At 42.3% G+C, this 21,799-nt stretch overlaps 1 protein-coding gene across 1 annotated transcript in view; it reads right to left on the minus strand.

Annotated features, from left to right (window-relative positions):
- Window positions 1–21,799, minus strand: part of piezo1 (piezo type mechanosensitive ion channel component 1 (Er blood group)) — a 308,724-nt gene that overhangs the window by 81,692 nt on the left and 205,233 nt on the right. The window contains exons 28-30 of the mRNA XM_070977141.1: window positions 21,709–21,798; window positions 13,513–13,595; window positions 2,486–2,554 (exon numbers count right to left, since the gene is read on the minus strand). Of these exons, the coding sequence (XP_070833242.1) occupies window positions 2,486–2,554; window positions 13,513–13,595; window positions 21,709–21,798 (242 nt within the window). The remainder of the gene's footprint in view (window positions 1–2,485; window positions 2,555–13,512; window positions 13,596–21,708; window position 21,799) is intronic.

Here is a 21,799-nt window from a genome sequence, read left to right on the forward strand (position 1 = left end):
GGAGCAGCTCCGGCTCATGGTCACGCCACTGTTGGACCCCCTCCAGTTCGCCTATCAGCCCCAACTTGGAGTGGAGGACGCCATCATCTACCTGCTTAACCGTGTCTAACCCCACCTGGACAAGCTGGTGAACACTGTGAAGGTCATGTTTTTTGACTTCTCCAGTGCATTCAACACCATTCGTCCAGCTCTACTGGGTGACAAGCTGACAGCAATGCAGGTGGACGACCCCCTAGTGTCCTGGATTGTGGACTACCTGACTGGCAGACCACAGTATGTGCGCCTGCAACACTGAGTGTCAGACAGAGTGGTCAGCAATACTGGGGCCCCACAGGGGACTGTTCTCTCTCCCTTCCTCTTCACTCTCTACACCACAGACTTTAACTATTGCACAGAGACCTGCCACCTTCAGAAGTTTTCTGATGACTCTGCGATAGTTGGATGTATCAGCAAGGGCAATGAGGATGAGTACAGGGCTGCTGTGGACAACTTTGTCACATGGTATGAGCAGAACCAGGGGGGTCCAGGGGGTCGGTGTGGACATTGTGGAGGAATACAAGTACCTATTGTCAATATGTACATATTGACAATAAACTGGACTGGGCAAAGAACACTGACGCTCTCTACAGGAAGGGCCAGAGTCGTCTCTATTTCCTGAGGTGACTGAGGTCCTTCAACATCTGCCAGACTATGCTCAGGATTTTTTATGAGTCTGTGGTGGCAAGTACTATTCTCTATGCTGTTGCATGCTGGGGCAGCAGGCTGAGGATGGCAGACGCCAACAGACTCAACAAACTGATCTGCAAGGCCAGTGATGTTGTGGGGATGGAGTGTGACTCTGACGGTGGTGTCAGAGAGGAGGATGCTGAATAAGCTAAGCACTATCATGGACAATGTCTCACACCCACTTCATGATGTGCTGGCCAGGCACAGGAGTACGTTCAGTGAGATACTCATACCACCAAAACTAAGGACTGAACGCTACAGGAAATCATTCCTGCCTGTGGCCATCAACCTACACAACTTCTCCCTCTGAATGGCCCTTGGACTTTCACTGTCACTGTCTGTTCTGATGTATATTTTCCAATTTCAGTTTCTGCACATCTAATTCAATTTTGCACATTCAATATTCAGTATATATAGTAATTCTAATATATATTTTCCATTTCAATTTCGCACATCCAATTGCTCAGTAAATGTATATATATTTGTTTTATTGCTGTACATTTTATTTTATTGTGTTGTATATTTCTTATTTACATATATCCCTAGTATTAATACTCTATTTTTTATATTGCCTTTATATATATATCTATATTCCTTCTCGTTTCTAATTTGTTCTAATCTATAATTCTATTTTGTATGAAGCACTGCTACAAACTGCTACATCCCTGCATCCAATAGCTATTTTTCACTGTTTTTAACTATAATCTGGCTAAACATGGATGGATGGATGTACCTGCTGCTCGCCTTGAAATTGCCCCACAAAAATATTATTAGTCCTACTCCAGTAGGCAATAAAGAGGGGTGGAGGGACAGCCACCATATGCACTGGCGCTCTGAGCCCAAGGCATATTTCTTTTGATGTTTTCAGTTCATTTAAGTATAATGATGTCATACTCAAATCATTGGTGACTTTAATTTACACACTGACAATAAAACAGATAAGAGGGTTACTGACATTTTCCATTGGAAGATCTCGGCTTCATACAACACATTCATGACCCAACTCATAGCTGTGGTCATACCACAGACCTTGATATTACACTGTTAACATTTCATCAGTCATGGCTCTGATCACTACTTAACTGAATGAACTAATTTTAGATACACTGTGAAATGGTGATATCTTACATCTGAATTGGCAGAAAACTTTATCTTGCAAAAAGTTTATATATATCGAGTATTCAAATTCCATAACATAAACCCCCTTGGAGAAAATAGAACATCAAACCAACTCAAAAGAAACTGTTGCAAAGCTGAACAGACATGGAAAAAGATACAACTACAGGTCCACTATGATATCTTAAAAGAACACAGTACAGCAGCCAGATATGCCAATCTATCTAATTCTTCTGGATTTATAAATAAAAATTTTTACAATCCAAGAGTTCTTTTTTTCAGATGTTGACAAGCTCATGAACCTTGCCCCTACAACTACTACTAAGATCGCCTAAACTACTACAAAATGCAATTAACTTTCTGCCTATTGTAGAGATAAGATTGCAACCATCAAAACAAACATTAATCAGAAAAGAATGGCTAATGTATCAGAAAGTATTACTCCAAAATTAAATCCAAAACAATAGGCTATATTTCCAGAAAGCCCACTAAGGAATTATTAACAAAGTATCAGATCAGACACACAGTGACGCAGTTTATCTGCAGGTAGATCAGAAGTACTAGTTCATGGATAAAGCATGTTTTACACCTATCGGTGCCTTGTCTTGTGGTAATCCAAAATAAAACAGAATGTTTGCCATACCTGTAGCATGGTCCAACCATGGCTGGTGCCACTTTTTCTTCCTGGCCTTCTTCTTGTCTGTCTGGATCTCTGTATGGAAATGAGAAACTTTAGATTGGAGGAACTGCTGCACATGATAACCATGTGGGCAGTTTTGCTAATCTTAGAGTTTTCTAATAGTGGAATTAAAAACATGATTGTAACCTGAGGGTGATGCTGGAGGAGGGAATGTGGTTATTAAAATTAAATGGGTTAATCTTCATGGAAACAAAAAGCAATGTTGTAATCTGCTTGAAAACTAAATGAAACAACATGTCAGGATTGTAAGTCTCTCAGCTTGTTTTGGAGTTATTCTACCCCCTTCTGGTCAAACATTGATTCATGCAGTAAGAGCAAACATGTATTTGTGGTAAACTGTATACAAGTAACAATGAGTGGCACTCTTTGTAAAGACCACTACAATTCAGTTCATTGCTACATGAAAACCTCATACTGCTACTCTAATATTTTTGGTCTTTCAAAGAATAAAGAAATGACAAAGAAAAGTGGACAAAGAAACAAATAAATGAGGGATAAATAGATGGCAGACACTACAGAAGAATGAAATAAAGGACAAAGGAAGGAAGAAAAGAAAGATGCAAAGAGTAACAGAGACCATCCAGAATTCATAAAACTGCAGTGACAGATGTAACTCCTATTCCATTTCATTCCTACTGACCACCAGAGGCAGTGCTTAACGCTGGATGACAGTTATCAACAAAGTCACAAGAAATCCCACTTTATCTGGAGCTGTCAGTGGGGTCCTGAAAGACAGCTGTCACGACTGCATTTGAACCTCTAAAAACAGGCAAAAGTGCAAGGTGTAACCAAGGGGGCCACAGCACAAATCTCATTCAGAGGCACCCCTCTTAGTACTGCCCAGGATGTAGAGACACTCCTGGTGGAATGGCCCCTGACATTTAGAAGTGCAGGCAGATCTCTTAACCTGTATGCCTCCTCAATTACTTCAACAATCCACCTGTAATACCTCCGGTTGGACAGGGCATGCCCCTTCCTATGGCCCCCATAAGAGACAAACATACTATCAGAGTGGCGAACGCTAGCAGTCGCCTGTACGTAACACCTCAAGGCCCTCACTGGGCAGCATTCAGGGCTTGGGTGCCAGATGTGGCCTTCAAGTTGTGAGAGCAGGTCCTGCTTCCAGTGCCAGCACTAATGAACCCCTTCCAGGAGCCTGTGTATACCTGGAAATCAGTGCCTCCCAAGCCAATTTGGGGTGACCAACAGAAGTCCGTGGTTGCCATGGCGCACTCTGTGTAGTGTCACTGCTGTCAGTGGAAATGGTAGGAAGGCACAGAGGAGGTGATCTGGACATGGGTGTGCCAGAGCATCATGTGCTAGCGGAACCAGAGCCGACAAGGTTTTACATATTTCTTCCACCCCCTCTGGGTGGAGTTTCTATTCACCTGTGGGAGGCTTCTGGTGGGACAGAAAGTCCACCACTATGTTCTGTGGCCCTGGCAAGTACATGGCCCTGACACTGGCAAAGCATGGAAAGGCCCAAATGAGGAGCCACTGTACCACCTATAGTGACCGAGGCAATCTTGACAATTGACATGGTAAACAGAAGACTTGTTGTCAGGTCATACAAGAATATGCCTGCCAAATATCGTAGTGCTTTCGGAGCACCAAATATATGGCACAGAGCCTAACATATTTATATGCTCTTTTTGTTGTCAAACACAATGTAATACCACTTGGGTTTAAATAAATAACTATTTTAACCAATTACATCTTGTTATCTTTTTCTTACTACCTTTCCCCTAGCAAGCTGGGTCATAACATATGCTCCACCACCTTGCATCAGGAGGAGATTGAGCCTAATGACATGCCCCTAGTCAGAAATGCCTGTCCTTCCATGGCTGCAATGCCAGAAGGCATCCTGCTGAATGCCCTGACTTTTGGAATTTTGCAACTTTGGATCCAAATGGAGGCCATTGATCCAAACTTGGAAGGGCAGCAAGTGCAGGAAGGCGAAGCTTGAGTATGGCCTCTACTCACAGTGGAGTTGGGGTGGCCAGCATTAGGGTCAACCCAATGAACTCCCTGGGCTCTATTTTCATCCCCACCGCTGGCGAGGCGCAGGGTGAGCACCCCATGCAGTGGTATTTTCATGTGGCGCAGGCGGGCGCGCAGCGCACTTGGTATTTTGGTAAACCGAGGTGCAGAGTGGTACACCAGGATGGGTGTTGTGGCGCAGTAGGGGGAGGTGTTGGCATAATCAGCCGACGGATTTGGATTTTCGGTGCATTTCGGTCCACGCCGACGGTGTAAAAGTGCGCTGAAAGCTCGCCACCCCAGACCTGGTCTGTGCACCCGCATGACCAATACCTCACAGGCAGGTTTCCACAGTGTCTGGCATTTCACTGCGATCAATAATTAGCAACAGTCAGCACATACAGTCAGACCTAAATTTATATATCTTGATCAGTATCTCATCTGACCACATTGCAAGCGCATTCGGCACATGTAATGGTCACTCTACCTGACCGAATGTACACAGGTGAAACAGGGATGTCTGGTGATCTGTGACTCAAATTGCCTGGTGACAAACGTGTATGCCAATTTCCCCGGGTCGGCACATGACTCGTTCATCCTGGCGAATTCTAGCATCCCTACAGTCTTTCAGGGGGACACCCCTCTGGATGGGTGGCTGCTAGGTGATAACGGCTATCCACTGAAAACGTGATTGATGACGCCATATATCGCACCTTCAACAAGATGGCAGCGTGGTTTTAATGGTGTTTTCAGCAGTGCTCGGTCAGTCATCGAACGCACGTTTGGGGTTCTCAAAATGCGTTTTAGATGTCTGGACCAGACAGGTGGTTCATTAACATACAGCCCTCAGAGTGTCGGTGCATTCTTTGTGGCATGTTGCGTTTTACACAACATGGCTGTACGACGTGGATGTCACTATGAACTCGGAGGACACATTAAGGGACTTAAGACGGAGAGAGGCCGAACTGCATGTGCCGTGTCAACTGGGAGAGCAGCAGAGCCCATGGGAGAGGAGAGAGTGCCTCACCCCTCAGATTTGTCATTAAGTTAGTATTTGCAGTTACATCAGTTCAAAAAACATCTGACGATCAATAACTTTCCACACTAAACAGATAGACAGTGTTGAAATAAATTTTGCAAGGCTGTAGATACGGCCACTGCGAGCCTGGACCTCCTGGACCAGAAGGTCAGTCTCCTCTTGGGAGAAGTTTGGGTGTCAGTCATCTTCGAAACTTGCCATGCACCTCACCAGCGGCATTTTTAAAGGTGAGGTGAGGAGCTGGTGTGATTGGTGAAGATTGGACTCCACTGTGTCAAACCCACTCCACGCCTTTTCCCCTCCCTCCTTCTGAGTTGTGCCGCGGGGTGGTACTGAGACCAGAAGGGGGAGTAGCGCCGGCAGTGCAGTGCACGAAAATATCAAGGCTTTGCCACCACGCCCCATCAGCGAAGTGGACCTGACTTTGCGCCTCCACCTTGCTGGTGGCGGAATCAAAAATAGAGCCCCCTGTGCTGGCTGGGTATGAAACAAGTCTTGGCATAATTGACAGGAAGGCCCAACTGTGTGACATGAAATAACAGGGTTGTAGTATCCTACTCCACCCATTCCTGGGTCAAACCACAAACCAGACAATCAAACATGCCAAAAATGGGAGGATGTATTGCAAGGAATTGCCTTGCTAGCCACCAGGAAGTGCTGGCAGCCAAGGGCAGCTGATGCCATAACCTTGTCGAGGCCATTGTTTCATTAAAGGTGTAGGTCCATGACGGCTAGCAAACTGATGATTTGCCTGGAGTCCCTGTTCCAAGGTTTTTTCAGTCCATTCCACATGGCAGGCCAGCATTTATGAAGCTCCTCAATGTATGGCTAGGAGGGTGAGGGTGGAGGCTGCTAAGTTACAAAACTTGCAAACACAATAACTCGAAAATGGATTGAGGCCAAGATGACTGCCACTAAGCTTTCCTCAGTGCTTGGACTCAAGACAATCTAACTAAAATCTAGACAATCCTCTGTGTTATCTCCCCTAGACAATAAATCTGGGGTAATATTAATATTCTTTATCCTACTGTAGGGGACTTTTATTCCAAAGTTGTTGGATTCTCACTCTTTGGAACAATCTAAATACTGTGGCCTAATCCTGCACTTGAGTCCAGAGGATCTCCTCCTCCAAGAGCAAAGAAGAGCAACATCATGCCACCAACGGCTGGAAAAGGTGATGAAGACTTAGTCACTGCTGCACAGGTTCATGACCTCCTAGAACAACAGAAGTTCTTCTACAAGGAATTACTCCAACAAGGAGTACCTTCAAAGGTTTTCTTCAAATGCTTATGGACTCTTTTAACAAAAGGTTAGATGGTGTTGTAAAGGAACTTTGTGACATCAAATCAAGTCTACAATATACCCAAAAGGATGTGGATGACCTAAAATCTCTGACCGACAACCTGTCAATCCAGTGTAAAGAGCTGAACAACAACATCAAATCAGTTAGTTCAAGCCTCAACAACATGGATGGCAAAGTTGATTACTTGGAGAATCAGTCTCGCCGTAACAACTTGATCTCTGCAGGAATTCAAGAGTCTGGCCATGAGAAGTGGTCCGACTCTGAGGAAAAGATCAGAAAAATCTTATCAGAAAAGTTGAAACTTGACCACAAGCACATTGAATTAGAGCGAGTACACCACTCTGGTAAACCACCTGGCCAAGGAGAGGCCAATAAAAAAACAAGGGCAATAGTGGTTTAGTTTCTCAAACATAAGGACAGGCTTGCCATACTGGAGAAAGTGAAATGCCTTAAGGGTACAAACATTTTTATCAATGAAGACTTCTCAGAAGCTGTTAGACAGAGGCGCAAGGATCTGCTACCAGCAATGAAAGAAGCTAGAAAAAGGGGAGACATTGCTTATCTGAGATATGATAAACTGATCACTCATCGTTCCTCTAAAACACCCATGGAGCGAGAAAATGTTTCTCCTTCAACCTAGAGTGAGTACAATTAATGAGACTATTTTATATGGTTCCTAATTAAGACAGTTTTCATGCAATCTTACATGGATAAGGAAAACAAATGTCCAAAATGTCAAAAGTTTGTGGGTTCAGGTTTTCACTGTTCTCTTTGTAACAAGGAAATTCATTTAAAATGTACACCTGCTCCTAAAATATTATCTTGTACATGGACATCATGGATCTGTGAAAATACAAATCATAGGTTTACAGTTGATAACAGTCTGGTATTCAATCCTTTTGATATAAACAGAAATGAAAGTGTTAATCATAATTCCGATCTTGACCCTGATATAATTTTTTTTTCAGCTAGTAACATTTCTCATTCCTGTGAATATTATGATGAAATCTGTTTCAACAGTCTTATGGAATCATTTCCAGTTGGATGCAATTTATTTTCAGTGTTGCATTTAAATATTCACAGTCTTTCAAAAAATTCTAATCAGTTGGTACACTATTTATCTTCTTTAAACCATGACTTTTCTGTAATTGCCTTTACTGAAACATGGCTTACAAAAGAATCTAAAGAACTAGGCCTTTGTGAACTTTCCTCTTATAATTCTACTCACTTCATCAGACAGTCTACTGGTGGACGTGTTTCAATTTTTGTCCATCAAAATTTTTGAGTTTGTTAATCAATCTGATCTTATGTTAAATTCTGACAAGGTGGAGGCTGAATCAGTTTTCATTGAAATTGTGTCCCATAAAATCAACAAAAATGTGGTAGTAGGTAGTGTCTATCGTCCACCAGATACAGACATTTCTTGTTTTAATAATAGTCTAATGAAGATCTTAGAGCTGATAAAGAAAATAAAATGTGTCATATCCTTGGGGACTTTAACATTAACCTTTTCAAAAGTGAAGCCCATTCTCCCACAGAAAATTTCTTAAATCATTTACAAGAAAACTATTTTTATCCAACTATCAACAACCAAACCAGAATAACCAACATATCTGCCACACTGATTGATAACATACTATTTAACAGTTTTAACAATGAAACAAAGTCAGGAATTCTATTCACAGATGTATCAGATCATTTCCCAATCTTTCAGACTGTCTCATTAGAGAAAGTAAAGGTAATGAAAAATAGCTCTGTAATCAATTAAAGAAAATTTTACTCATTCAATAAAGCAATATTCAAAGAAATGCTGGAAAAGTCTCTTTTGAACAGGTATACAAGGAAAGTAATGTAATCTCAGCATAGCTGCATAGCTAACCCTACCCTAAGAAAAATTTACAAAATGTTTTCCAAAAAAATACTACAACCCTTGGTTTTCTGCTGGGTTAGAAAAGTCCTCCAAAATAGCTCCAAGATAGCTGAACATGAATGAATGAATTTCTCCTATTATTGAGCCTTTAACATTTATCTTTGCATTATCAATGGAAACTGGTACCATACCTCATGATTTAAAAAAAGCACGCCAAAGTCATTCCGTTGTTTTAACAGGTGATCCAGGATCTTTTACAAACTATCAACCAATTTCTATATTGCCTTGTTTTTCAAAGATTTTAGAAAAACTAGTGTACAAAAGAATCCTGGAACACTTGAAAACATACAATATTCTTTATAATCATCAATATGGGTTTCGTAAAAATCATTCAACTTATATGGCACTCTTAGAACTTACTGATAGAATACATGCAGCATTAGATGATAATGAATTTGCTATAAGTGTACTTTTAGACCTTTCTTAAGTGTTTGACACTGTAGACCATTCTATTTTGCTTTTGAAATTGTTTAGATATGGTTTTCATGGTAATGTTCACAAGTGGCTCAGTAATTATGTTCACAATAGAAACCAGTATGTTCTTAATAATGGTCATGAGTCAAAAAGAAATGCAATACAATATGGTGTACCGCAAAGGTCCATTTTAGGACCTTTATTATTTCTTGTTCATATTAATGACCTTGCTGCATTATCTAACACCACAATGCCTTTCCTCTTTGCAGATGATACCAGCATTTTTGCCTCAAATAGAAATTTAACAACTCTCATCAGAGACCTAAATCACAATCTTATGAATTACTCAACATGGTTTCAAACAAATAAACTTTCACTAAATGTCAAGAAGTCCAATTTCATGCTATTTGCTGGGAATAGGAAATATGACAGTGACCAAATCAAATTTCATATTCATAATGAAGAAATAGTTAAAGTTTCAACAACATGTTTTTTGGGCATTCTAATTGATGATAAACTTTCTTGGAGAGAGCAGGTTGGCTTTGTCTGCAAAAAGGTCACAAAATCGCTTGGGATTTTAAGAAAAATAAGAGATTTTGTACACAGTTCATGTTTTCTTACATTATATTATACTTTAATTTATCCGTATCTAACATACTGTAATAGTGTGTGGGCAAGTACTTTTATGTCTTATTTGCACAAAACATTATTGTTACAAAAACGTTTTGTTAGAATAGCAACTTTTTCCAAGGCTATTGCTCCAAGTGCACCTCTCTTTTTTAAACTGCAACTGCTAACTATCTTCGAAATCAATATTCTTCAAGTCTGTACATTTGTTTTTCAAGTGAAACAGAAGACTGTTGATTTACCTCTTGGTTTTAGACGTTATTTTGTCAGCAATTCTCAATTCCAATATTACTCGACAAGCCAAAAATCTTCATCTTCCATTGTATAAAACATCCCATGGTCAATTTTCTATTCATGGTATCATGGTGTTATTATGTGGAACAACTGTATGTTGTATGTACATTTAATTGATTCTTCTTTGTCATTGTCCATATACAAAAAAAAACTTAAAAATACTCTCCTGTTGAAGTCTTTTGATTTGGAAAAATAGGACCACTCTATTATTTTATTTTATTTTATTTTATTTTATTTTATTTTATATCATTGTCAATTGTGAATTATGATTTTTTTTTTCTTTATTACATGATCGTTTCAACTTGAACATTTAATATGTTTTAGTGATTTTTGTATTGTGTTTCTTGTGTCTCGGCGCGGTTTTCATATAAGCCTCTATAGGTTTCTAACCACACCTCACGCATATTTTTCTTGTTTTTTGTTGTTGTTTTTTATTATTTCCCTTATGTTTCTTATGGCTGCACGGTGATGCAGTAGGTAGTGCGCATGCCTCACAGCAAGAAGGTCCCAGGACGGGCCTTTCTGTGAGAAGTTTGCATGTTCTTCCTGTGCATGCGTGGGTTCTCTCCGGCTTCCTCCCACAGACCAAAAACATGCTCATTAGGTTGATTGGTGACTCTAAATTGCCCCTAGGTGTGAGTGTGAGTGTGAATGGTGTGTGTATGTGCCCTGTGATCGGCTGGCGACCGGTCCAGGGTGTACCCCGCCTCCCGCCCGCTGACAGCCGAGATAGGCTCCGGCCCCCCCGCGACCCCGAAAGGGATAAGCAGCATAGAAAATGGATGGATGGATGTTTCTTATGTTTCTTTTTTCTTTGTATTTATACATGTGTGAAACAAATAAATGAAATGAAATGAAACAAAAGAAGTACAACCCACAAACGAAAACCATTTATTGGGGAGCCGACGCTCCCTTATCTAAATTAAGAAAGTACAAGCTCGAATGAGCACTCTTCATGAAGCAATAAAGTAACTCTAACTACAGTATGTTGTCTACCACAGCCAGAATCGACTAAGCTGAAAACAAGCTTGGCAATCACTGCAAGCATAAGCACTTACACAGCAACAATAAATTCACATCATAAATTCAAGACACCCAAGGAGAGGTACCTGTCAAAGCCCATTCAGTTTGAAGTAAACAAAAGAAGACACCAGCCCAGCTCCAGAGCCAGCAAAAGCCTATTCGTGACATTAGTTGGTGAGAGCACTGGCAACATCACTGGTCAGCTAATTAGGAGTTCAGAGAGCTCAATTAAAGCAAAAGCGAAGCGAAAAGTAAGTCAGCTATTCTGTTTAATCGATAAAATCTATATCCATGGTTTCCTGCGATAAACTGTAAGGAATACGTTACCGCTCAAAAGTTTGGGATCACTTGCAAATCTCTTTGTTTTCCAAAGAAAAACACATTTTCATGCATTTCACAAACAATTTTTTCCATTTCACAAACATTTTTATCCATTTCACAAACAATTAAAATTAATCAGATGATTTTCAAAAAATGATCTATATTTTTGCATAGAGGCCTACTATCAACAACTGTCAGTTGTCACCATCAATCTCCTGGTATGGCTGCTAATCCAAGTTAATCATTTTATAAGGCTAATTGATTATTAGAAAACCCTTTTGCAATTGTGTTGCACAGCTGAAAACCGTTGAACTGGGAGCACAAAAGGGAGCATGGCATTCTGTAGGTTAGTTTATTGTCTGAAGCATCAGCAGTTGTTTGTTTGTTTGTTTACAGGCTCGAAATTGCTAGGAAGAAAGAACTTCCTTTAGAGACCCGTCAGTCTATTGTTGTGCTTAGAAAGGAAGGCTATTCAATGCGAGAAATTGCAAAAAAACTTAAAATCTCTTACCATGCTGTTAACTACTCCCTTCAGAGAGCAGCACAAACTGGGTCTAACAAGGACAGAAAAAGGAGTGGGAGGCCCCGATGCACAACTGTGCAAGAAGACAAATATCTGAGAGTGTGTAGTTTAAGACAAAGACGCCTCACAGGTCGTCAACAGGCAGCTGCACTAAATAGTACCCGTCAAACACCAGTGTCAGTATCAACAGTGAAGCGGCGACTTCAGGATGCTGGACTTCATGGCAGGATTGCCAAGAAAAAGCCATATCTCAGACTGACTGAGATGGGCAAAAGAGCACAGGCATTGGACACTGGAAGAGTGGAAGAAGGTGTTGTGGACAGATGAGTCCAAGTTTGTGGTCTTTGGATCAAACAGAAGAACATTTGTGAGAAGCAGAACAAATGAAAAGATGCAAGAACAGTGCTTAATACCATCGGTCAAGCATGGTGGAGGCAGTGTGATGGTCTGGGGGTGCTTTGGAGGTGGTAAAATAGGAGATTTGTACAGGGTGGAAGGGACCTTGAGGAAGGAAAGCTATCACAAGATTTTGCAAAGCCATGCCATACCCTGTGGACAGCACTTGATTGGGGCCAATTTCATCCTACAACAGGATAATGACCCAAAACACATCTCCAAAATGTGTCAGCAATATTTAAAGAATAAGCAGTCAGCCAGAATTCTGACTGTAATGGAGTGGCCAGCACAGTCTCCAGATCTGAACCCTATTGAGCTGTTGCGGGAGCAGCTTGACCGTAAGGTACGGATGAAGACCCCATCAAGCCAATCCATCTTGTGGGAGAAATCTCATCAGATTACCTTGAAAAATTGACAGCTAGAATGCCTAAGGTCTGCCAGGCTGTAATTGCTGCAAAAGGTGTTTTTTTTTGATGAAAGCAAAGTCTGAAGTACACATTCATCATTTCCATTAAAATCATTATTTCTAACTCTGACAATGTCATCATGTCCTATTCATTTGTTATATTTCCTATTCAGACTAATCTCATGTATGTTTCCATGGAAAACAAGAAAATTTCCAAGTGATCCCAAACTTTTGAGCGGTAGTGTATGACATAGGATTATATATGTTATGCTCCACGTCATCCCTGGTCACATGTGACTTTGTTGATGTTAAATACTTGACCTGCGACATCCAGATGTGTTGAGCACTGCCTCAGGAAGAATGAAATAGAACTGCAAAATATCTACAGCCATAAAAATACAGTTTTCCCTCTGAAACCTTTTAGACAGACCAACTGACTGACCATTCTTATGCCCCATAGTCAGTGGACCAACAAAGAAGACAATAAATTCAAACTTGATGCAAATGATGCACTTCACTGCTAGGTTTAATGTTTTCAAAATGACCCTGCATTACTGCAGGGGTGCTGCATCTGCAGCTAAAAACATGTTGACATGTATGTTCCTGAGAAGCCCAGAGGGACATGGCATGGTTAGAACACATGTTTACTTATTATTTTAGATTTCTAACTTACTGAATATTTTTCCAATTAAACAGTAAACCAGCAAGTCCTACCAATAGTCTGACTCATGTCGGAATCTTCAGTTGTTTTGTGTCCATCTTTGTACTTCTGCTGCTTGGAGCGAATTCTCTGCATCCTAAGAGAAGAGGACAAGAAAAGGAGGGATAGGAAACAGAAAAATGGCACATGGTTATATATATATATATATATATACAGTCAAAAGTTTGCACACACCTTCTCGTTCAGTGGTTCTTTATTTTTTTTTATTTTCTTCATTGTAGATTAATATTAAAGGCATCCAAAATATGAAGGAGCACATATGGAATTATACAGTAAACAAAAAACTGTTAAACACACCACTCTGCTCTTCTTCCTGTATACGAACTGCTGCATCTCCAGTCACCAGTCCATCAAGCCCCTGAAGTTTGCGGACGACACCACCCTCATTGGACTAATCTCTGATTGTGATGAGTCTGCCTACAGGTGGGAGGTTGACCATCTGGTGACCTGGTGCAACCATAACAACCTAAAGCTCAACACTCTAAAGACAGTGGAGATGGTTGTGGACTACAGGAAGATCTCAGCCTCACCTGCCCCATCACCCTGTGTGACTCCACTAAGGACACTGTGGAGTCTTTCCACTTCCTGGGATCTATCATCTCCCAGGACCTCAAGCGGGAGCCGAACATCAGCTCCCTCATCAAGAAAGCACAGCAGAGGATGTACTTCTTGCGGCAGCTGTAGAAATTCAATCTGCCAAAGACAATGATGGTGCACTTCTACACAGCCATCATTGAGTCCATTCTCACCTCCTCCATCACCATCTGATATGCTGCTGCCACCGCTAAGGACAAGGACAGACTGCAGCATGTCATTCAGTCTGCAGAAAAGGTGATTGACTGCTACCTCCTGTCTCTTCAGGACCTGTACACGTCCAGGACCCTGAGGCGTGCAGGAAAGATTGTGGCTGATCCCTCCCACACCGGACACAAACTCTCCGAGACACTCCCCTCAGCAGGAAGCTGTGGTCCATCAGGACCAAAACCTCACGCCACAAGAACAGTTTTTTCCCATCTGCTGTCAGCCTTACCAACAAGGCCTGGAACCCCCCCCCCCCCAACACTTTTCACGCACTCACACTGTGTATATATATTTATATATTTTTTATTTTTTAATAGCTTATTTTTAGAACATTGTCATGCACCAACTTCACCAAAACAAATTCCTGGTATGTGTAAAATCATACTTGGTGTTATGGCTTCACGATGAAGGAAAGAAACCAAGGCTCAGGGCATGACGCCGCAACATATAATAAAACGGACGACACTCAAGAGAGGTGTGAAACAAAACCACAAGCTTTATTGATCCCCATGTCAAACAGTAATAATAATAAAGGGGAAACAAAAACCACAGTGAAAGAAGAAACAAAAGGGGGCTGGAGACCACGGCCAAAGTGAACAAAAGAAGGAAAGGCACAGGACCAACCACGCAATGGGTCATCGCCCCCAACATCTCCCTCTAAACTACCTAAGAAGGAAAAAACTAAACCTAAACCAAAAGACTGAATCACCAGTAATCTCCAGCCCAAACTAACACAACAAACCTCCAGCACCTAAACGTGCATGGAGGAAAATCTGCTTGGGGAAAAAGAACCCGATGGAGGGAAAAGAGGGAACTTCTCACCACTATGTCAAGCTGCCATGTGTCTGCCATGTGTCTGCCATGTCTCTGCCCTCCCACTCTCCGCACTCTGCCCAGTTTATCACCTCCTCCGCTCTCCAGGCTGGATCGTGGTAGCAGGTAGAGGGAGGGCAGAGCTGAGAGGGAGTGGGAGGACGGCAGACTCACACACACACACACACACACACACACACACACACACACACACACACACACACACACACACACATGCCCACCCTAAACACACACATGGGGGAAGCGCCGCAAACAACATGCGCGCATTATTTTAACAGCCCCTTGACTTGCCCACGACCCACAACTTTGCCCAGCCTGGAGCTGTTGAATATGCTCATCCCACAAACTCGAGTAGACCACGATGTCATCTAAATAGGCCTCAAAGCCCGACAGAACCGTATTTACCAGACGCTGAAACACAGCTGGTGCATTATGTACGGCATAACAGTATATTGCAGGAAGGCATCAGGAGTCACAAACACAGAGATTTCCCTCGCTCGAGGAGCCACGTCACCTGCCAATACCTTTTTAACAAATCAAGCTGATACTGCCAGTGTTCCTGAAGGTTCAGCACTGAACAGCGCCACTGCTACCTGGGTTTCATTGCCACATTAAGCACTGGACAGCACCAACACAGTCTTGCCATCTCCACCCCCTGAAAATGAAGAGGCAGCCTCCCTACTCAAATGTGACCAGCCACGAGAAAACCAGCAACTAGTCTCCCGGGGGCATTTTGAGTTATTTACAGATTCTGAAAGTGTAGTTTCTAAGCTTTCCAATGATGTCTAACACATGGAAATCTGATATAATAAAATATATAATATTTGAAGAAAATGTGGCCATTTGAATGTAGACACTTCTCGAACTAGTTTAGTGCGAAATCCAGCCGAAAAGATTCTCACCTAGGGGAGCCAGGTAACACAGTGCTGCTCATTGCATCTCATTTACATAAGTGCAACCCCCTATTGTCTCTTGTAGTAGTTTGAACAATGGTTATCAAATGGAAATGAAAATTCTTCTGTTACAAAAAGCCCCTGAATAAAAATGAAAACAAGAAAGGCAATATAGAGTTAGGAGCAAATGTAGATACTTATTTTTAATATTAAATTCTGTCACTCTGTGGTGCAGTGGGAAGGATCAGTCTGTGTTTGATTATGTCAGTCAGAGTGTTTTTGCCAATGCTGAAAAAGGAAAACAAAGAAAACCCTTGTTTCAGATCATGGGTGATGCTAACAGACACATTAGCATCACAATCAATACTTTATTCATGGTCCCAAAGGTGTGTTATTCACCCGTGGGTGTGTTATTCACACATTGTTCAAGCACATCATCAGGTTCGTTGGTGTGTTAATGTGTTAAATTAATAGCAGATGCTTACATTACCATATCTAAAACTCCCATTACAACTTATAATATGATCATCTGATCTAACATAAGTTTTGATGTGCATATCATTTGCATTTTAAAACAACAATATTGAGCTAGCCAAAAACAATGTAAGGTATAGCCATAGCATCTAGTATGAAAAAACACTTTATAATCCCTGTATGTGACTCTGAATGAACATTAACTTAACATTCAACAGTGTATTAATCAACCAGTGAGCAATATACATGCATGTATGTGTGTGACAATAGAATTCAGTGCAATCCCAAGTGACAGTCCACCCCAGTTTTCCCCACAGTTCAGTTCAATCCAGTGTTTTCCTTATCAACGAAAAGTACATTCAAAAGTCCGCTCTGGGTTTTACCACGGATCTTCCCAATGAAACAGGAAATCGAAATGTTGCATACCAGGATAGCGTCTCTTAGCGCAGTGCAACAAGTGAATAAGGCGTGCAGCTGATTGGCCGAAAAAAGAACAGAAGCACGTGAATCACCGCGAATAGCCAAAGAAAGACAGTATGCTAATTTACTGTTGAATTGCCACACCCCTAACTAGGACCAAGAATTTCCTCTGAAACAAGCCAAATTCAAATACAAAGTTTATGGTTTTAAGGCCCCGAATACTGTTATTTGAAACATGGAGTGGCTTCTTTAAGATTTCAACTTAAATATTCCCCAACCAGGATCAATGGATGGCAATTGTAGAGGAAATCTATATAACGGAGAAGATGACATTCCGTATAAGGTTACAAGCGGTGCAGGGAGAACAAAAATGGAAAAAATGGACTATATATAAGAACTCAACCAACGATAGACACGAGGATCTGGAAAATGAAGACTGAAACTCCCTCTGTTTTTCTTTTCTTTTTTTTTTTCCTTTTCCAGGATTATTGTTTTTCATTTTATTTTAGTGTTGTTTATTTGTTAAATGAAAACAATAATAAAAACTAAAGTGGAAAAGAAATAAATATTCTGCAAAAAAAACCTGAAAATCTCTAATTTAAAAAAAAATAAATAAAAAAATCTATTTTTCTTTGTTTACAGAACTTGCGCCAGGCCAACTTGTTGCTGGTTTTCTCGTGACGGGCCAACTTATTGCTGGTTTTCTCATGACGACCCACCGACGACCCAAACCCTGGACAACGACTCTGGCTATGGGGACATGGAATGTCACCTCACTGTGGGGGAAAGAGCCTGAGCTAGTGCGGGAGGTTGAGCGGTACCGGCTAGAGATAGTCGGGCTCACCTCCACGCACAGTCTGGGCTCTGGAACCCAACTCCTTGAGAGAGGCTGGTGGAAGGAATACTTCGAGGATCTCCTCAATCCCACTGCCATGTCTTTCGTAGAGGAAGCAGAGACTGGGGACTTGGAGGTCGATTCATCCATCACCGGGGCTGAAGTCACTGAGGTAGTTCGCAAGCTCCTCGATGGCAAAGCATGTTGGACTCTGGCAGGGCTGCCCTTTGTCACCGGTTCTGTTCATCATTTTTATGGACAGAATTTCTAGGCGCAGCCAGGGGCTGGAGGGGGTTCGGTTCGGGAGCCGGCAGATTTCGTCTCTGCTTTTTGCGGATGATGTTGTCTTGTTGGCTCCCTCGAGCCAGGACTTTCAACATGCACTGGAGCGGTTCGCAGCCGAATGTGAAGCAGCTGGGATGAGAGTCAGCACCTCCAAGTCCGAGGCCATGGTTCTCGACCGGAAAAAGGTGGCTTGCTCCCTTCAAGTTGGGGGAGAGTTCCTGCCTCAAGTGGAGGAGTTTAAGTATCTTTGGATCCTGTTCATGAGTGAGGAAAGGATGGAGCGTGAGATTGACAGGCAGATTGGTGCAGCAGCTGCAGTAATGCAGTCGCTGTACTGGTCTGTCGTGGTAAAGAAGGAGCTGAGCCGAAAGGCGAAGCTCTCGATTTACCGGTCAATCTACGTTCCTACCCTCACCTATGGTCATGAACTTTGGGTCATGACCGAAAGAATGAGGTCCCGGATACAAGCGGCTGAAATGAGTTTCCTCCGCAGGGTGGCGGGGCGCTCCCTTAGAGATAGGGTGAGGAGCTCTGTCACCTGGGAGGAGCTCAGAGTAGAGTTGCCGCTCCTCCACATCGAGAGGAGTCAGCTGAGGTGGCTCAGGCATCTCTATCGGATGCCCCCTGGACGCCTCCCTAGGGAGGTGTTCCAGGCATGTCCCACGGGGAGGAGGCCCCGGGGAAGACCCAGGACATGCTGGGGTGACTATGTCACTCTGCTGGCCTGGGAATGCCTCGGGATCCCCCCGGAAGAGCTGGGGGAAGTGTCCGGGGAGAGGGAAGTCTGGGCCTCCCTGCTCAGACTGCTCCCCCCGCGACCTGGCCCTGGATAAGCGGGAGAAAATGGATGGATGGATGGATGGACAATCTACTCCGTCGGCAGCCGTCCAGAGTAGCAACTATGTAGTCCCTATCATTTACTTGCTCTTGAACCACATAGGGACCACTGTAACGTGCCTGCAAAGCTGAGCCGGGAATGGGCAACAGCACCAGCACCTGATCACCTGGGCTAAAAGATCTAGTTTCAGCGTGTTTATCAAACCATCTCTTCATCTTTGTTTGCACAACAGACAGGTTTTGCCTTGCCAGTTCACTGGCGCGGTGAAGCTTGAAACGGAAGTTACTAACATAATCTAACAAATTTTGTGGTTCGCCAAATGGCTCAGCAACTGCTGGGATTGGATAAAGAGGAAATGGTGGAACTGTCTGGTTCGGTTTGCCTGAAACTTGACAAATATGACAGGTCTTACAATATTTCCACACATTCTGTTTTAAGCCTGGCCAGAAAAAACACAGCAGAACTCAATCGTAAGTTTTATTAATTCCTAAATGACCAGCAAGTGTATGTGCTAACTTCAGGATTTCGTGCCAGTGTGTTTTTGGGACAACAATTCATGTCAAAACACCCCAATCATCCTGCGCAGACACTTGCGGTGGCGTCCATTTGCGCATGAGTACTCCGTACTTCAGAAAAAACCCAATTGACATGTTCTTAACTTCATCTAATGGAGAAACCTCATCAAAACAAGGAGTCAGTGACACATCATGATTTTGCTCAACCACAAGCTGGTCTCGGGACATGCATACTTTAGAACCAGGGCCCTCCACAAGAGGAGGGACCACAGCTGAAGACCTGTCAGTCAGGAGCAGCCAGAAAAGTGTCGGCCAACTCGACCTCGCTCGCCTCCTCAGATGCCCCCTGCCGTTTCGACATAGCACGAGTCATGGCACAGACTGAAAACACCTCTGGGATTTTCATCTCTAGGTTGTCTGGATGTTCAGACAGAGGAACAGCAGTTACCTCAGGATTCAGTAGCACCTTGCCCCCGGCCAAATCGTTGCCCAAAACAGTTCTTTATGGTGTGACCACACTTCATGCAGTAAAAACAAACTGTTTTTTCTCTCGCGTCTGTATGCTTGCCAAAGGACTTCATCTCACCAGAGAAGTTTGCTTTTACTGGGAAAGTAACAGGCTTGGCTACAGGAGCAACACGGTCAGTGGGCAAATGAGGTTTATCAAAGGAGTCTTTGTGTGTTAGAACATATTCATCACCTCCTCCGCTCTCCAGTCCAGATCGTGATGCTACACAGGTGTGTAGCAGGTAGAGGGAGGGCAGAGGGAGTGGGAGGGAGGCAGACACACACACACACACACACACACACACACACACACACACACACACACACACACACACACACACACGTAACAGTTGCCCACCATTTGCTATGAGGACAGCTTTGCACACTCTTGGCATTTGCTCAATCAGCTTCATGGGTAGTCACCTGGAATGGTTTCCAATTAGCAGGTGTGCCTTGTCAAGAGTTAATTCCAGAATTTCTTGCCTTCTTAATGTGTTTAGGTGGTGCAGAGAAACTGTGAGAGAAAAGAAGCTGGCTCTTCAAGCCAGCGCTGCAAAATGCACAAAAATTTCTGCTATGTTTGCCACGGCAGGGCCTTCATCAGCTCCTGTGGCCCATGACAGTGGTGGTGGTGGTGGCGACATTGCACAGCGACATACAGTAAAACCTGCGGTAAGTTGGACTGCTTTCAGAACACTTGTAATGAGGAAAGCAACCCAACCCCTTGGTAAATCTGACAATGATAAAACGTCAATAACATATTTTTGGCTAATGTTCTATGGCCAGGTTAGTTTGTATTCTAGTTAGTTCATAATACCTGTAGACGCAAGTTTTTTTTTTAAGACAGAGTGTATGTAGCCCTCTCCCTCATTCGTATGTCATCATCCCTGTTAAGTTTTCAGTTTCTGAGCTGCTATTTTTATCTTGAAGTTCATTCAGGAGTTTGGCTACATTCATCCTTTTGGACTGGGTCAGTTCACAATTTATTGAATACTGCTCTTGGAAGAGTCAGCATCTGATCCATCATTTCTCATCTCTATTCTTTCTTTTTTCTTCCTCCCTGAAACACATAGGTACACCCAATAGGATGAATTCTGCTTAAAGATCCAATAATCAAAACTCTTTATAAATTGAACCTATAAAGAGTTTTGATTATTATTTATTTTTTCCTATTTTGTATTTTATACCTTACTATGTCTTTTTATACTTTTTGATACTACTGCTGCTGCCTGCAACAGCCAAATTTCCCCTTTTGAAGATTAATTAAGTGTTATCTTAATCACTGCAGCCTGGTTCAACATCTGGTAAAAAAACCTGATGAATGGAGGCTGCTATAGCACAACATTAATGACAATGATGTTGGAATCACATCTTCACGTATGGGGAGAATGTTCAGGTGTTCTTATGTGTTTGGCCATATAGTGTATCTGTGATAAACACATATAAGCCCATATTGGCCTGGAAATATATCAGTCAGACTCCAGTTCATAAGACTAATAGTCATGTTAAAGGGTTTGTGAGGCTGTACACAACATTGCTTTGAGCTAAATGCTAATGACAGCATAATCTCATGCTCACAATAATGATGATAACATAGTGATACTAATTAGGTGTAATGTTTACCATGTTCACCGTCTTAGAATGCTCATATTTGCCAATTAGCACTAAACACAATGCACTGCTGAGGTTGAATGTCATGCAGGTGTTTTGTCAGGACTCAAAGTATTGGACAAATTAAAAATTTGACCTCATGACCTCATGACACTTATTGTACTGTGAACACTTACGATCTCTTGAGCTGTGACAGAGATTTCATCTCAGCTTGTTGGTGGAAGTTAATGTTCTTCACAATACTGGCTCTAAAGAGCTCAAAACCCC

This window comes from Chaetodon trifascialis, chromosome 13 (genome assembly GCF_039877785.1).
Source record: "Chaetodon trifascialis isolate fChaTrf1 chromosome 13, fChaTrf1.hap1, whole genome shotgun sequence".
NCBI lineage: Eukaryota > Metazoa > Chordata > Actinopteri > Chaetodontiformes > Chaetodontidae > Chaetodon > Chaetodon trifascialis.